We start from the raw sequence: 2184 nt of genomic DNA on the forward strand, positions 1-2184 counted from the left end.
GCTCTGATAGTTTTTTTTTTTTTAACAAATTAAGAAATAGGGCGTTATTCAATAATTTTCTTAGATAGAGCGTTTTCGCGACGACAGCCGAAAAAGGGTAGTATACCACTCAGCAGTCCATATAGTATACTTAGGAAAGGAAACGTGAACTTTTTCCTTAGAATATAACACCGTCTCCTGTACAAAATATTTTTTCACTAAAACTGCTGTAGGTGCTCGTTATCTTCGTTTTAAGGGCATAATCGATACTTTTATTTGCATATGATAGTTTTATCATGATGTTGAGATTTTTAAATGAATCATACATCATATTTTATTACTACAACTGAGTGTTATTGGCTATGTTAGGACTACTACGCCCATGAACTTTGTTTAAAATATCCTATTATAAATCAAAATATACGCATTTATGGCACTTCTGGGGCAATTCATGGCATATGGGTACGCGCACTGATAGTCTAGCCCTATACGGCTTCATATAATCCCACTAATCTTATCGTAAACTGCGTGATCGTAACGTACATATTTTGTCGAACGCTAAAATACTATAAAAACGTTCACTCAACATATTTCATTGTTCAATATCGGAAATGAAACTATACATCGTATTAACTGTGTGCCTCTTGGGCGGCGTCTTTGCCATCAAAAAGGAAGTTGATTGGTATAAACTTAAACCATTGGAAGTATTTCCACGTATACCACTTAGCCCACGCATGTCAATAAATGGACCCGAAGCACGTATTACCAATGGAGAAATTGCTGTACCCAAGCAATTCCCATATCAAGCTGGTCTAGCGTTGTATTTAGATGGAGGTGCAGCATGGTGTGGTGGCAGTTTGATTTCTAATCGTTGGGTCTTAACAGCGGCACATTGTACTGTCGACGCGTAAGGATTGCTGTTTGCTACGATTGAAGATAACTTTAAATTTAATATGTTTTAATTTTCTAGAAATGGTGTTGATGTTTATTTGGGTGCTTGGGATCGTACAGATAAAAAGGAACCTAGTCAACAAATTATTTATGTATCCAAGAAAAATATTCACACGCACAAAAACTATAGTAACACTACAATTATCGATGATATTGCACTCATCAAATTGCCTGTAGCAATTGAGTTCAACGGTATGTTGTTTTAAAAATAATTTCGAAAAAAAGGGTAATAATATTTACTATGCACTTCATTTCCAGATTATATTCAACCAATCGCATTACCCAAAGCTAATGGCAACTACCAAACCTACGCTGGTGAACAAGTCATTGCCTCTGGTTGGGGAAAGGTTAGTGATGGTGAGTTTGTGAAAAAATTGTATTCTATTTTGCCCCCACTCCTAAAACTCTGAACAAATACATTTTTTTTAGCCGCTCAATCTGCCACCGACAAATTACGTTGGATTGAAGTGCCTGTTCTGGAGAATAAATCATGCAACCGTTGGTTTCTTGGTTCGGTAAAGGAAACTATGATTTGTATTAAAACAACTGGTGGTTATTCTACTTGTAATGGTGACTCTGGTGGTCCATTGGCATACAATGATGGTGCAAAAACTTATTTGGTTGGTGCCACTTCCTTTGGAATTGGCTTGGGCATTGGCTGCGAATTTGGTTGGCCAGGCGTATTTACCCGTATCACCTCATACTTGGATTGGATCGAAAAAACGAGTGGAGTTGTAAATAGATAAAAATACTACCTTATTGTTCAAACAACTAATTTTGTTAGTATTTGTTATTAAAAGAGTCAAAGTCAAAGTCCATAAAAATTTATTATTTTTGAAACGATTTTGTACTCTACAGCAGAGCAAATGGAAACCTGAGTAAAACATCATACTACTCAGTCTGCCAGTTTGAAAACGCCCTACTTCGAAATTTGTTCGAAGATATGCCCATCTCAGACCTTTATTCAAACTGCCATATCTCAGAGTTGGCTTACAGTACACCCGATCGCAGGATTTTTTAGATAAACGCTGTATCCCTGAATTTCATTCGTAAATAACCCTTTTTCAGCTCAAAATCTATTGAAAAGTAGGCTACATGGGGCGTACTTCAACCGAATTCCGAGGTAGGTCCATTTTTAGAAGCTTTCTGGGAAAGGATATTTTCGAAACGGTAGCCGTTTTATAAAGCCCTTATATCAATTTTAGTGTAACCAAATAAAGAAACTTTCAGGACAAGGCGTTTAAAGTGCCAGGA

The 2184-nt window shown here is 36.6% G+C and overlaps 1 protein-coding gene across 1 annotated transcript; it reads left to right on the plus strand.

The window, feature by feature from the left end:
• Nucleotides 1-568: 568 nt before the first annotated feature.
• On the plus strand, nucleotides 569-1754 carry LOC137254458 (brachyurin-like). Its single transcript, XM_067792141.1, has 4 exons — nucleotides 569-886; nucleotides 950-1122; nucleotides 1189-1287; nucleotides 1360-1754. The coding sequence occupies exons 1-4, from the start codon at nucleotides 591-593 to the stop codon at nucleotides 1674-1676; spliced, it is 885 nt and encodes a 294-aa protein (XP_067648242.1). The 5' UTR covers nucleotides 569-590; the 3' UTR covers nucleotides 1677-1754.
• Nucleotides 1755-2184: the final 430 nt, after the last annotated feature.

This window comes from Eurosta solidaginis, chromosome 5, assembly GCF_040869045.1.
Source record: "Eurosta solidaginis isolate ZX-2024a chromosome 5, ASM4086904v1, whole genome shotgun sequence".
Taxonomy (NCBI): domain Eukaryota; kingdom Metazoa; phylum Arthropoda; class Insecta; order Diptera; family Tephritidae; genus Eurosta; species Eurosta solidaginis.

What these genes read in the sequence shown, in the direction of transcription:
- LOC137254458 (XM_067792141.1), top strand. Translation starts at nt 591, where the DNA reads ATGAAACTATACATCGTATTAACTGTGTGCCTCTTGGGCGGCGTCTTT. An exon ending in TGTAGCAATTGAGTTCAACG is followed by an intron (nt 1,123 to 1,188) that starts GTATGTTGTTTT and finishes CTTCATTTCCAG; the next exon opens with ATTATATTCAACCAATCGCA. An exon ending in TTGGGGAAAGGTTAGTGATG is followed by an intron (nt 1,288 to 1,359) that starts GTGAGTTTGTGA and finishes CATTTTTTTTAG; the next exon opens with CCGCTCAATCTGCCACCGAC.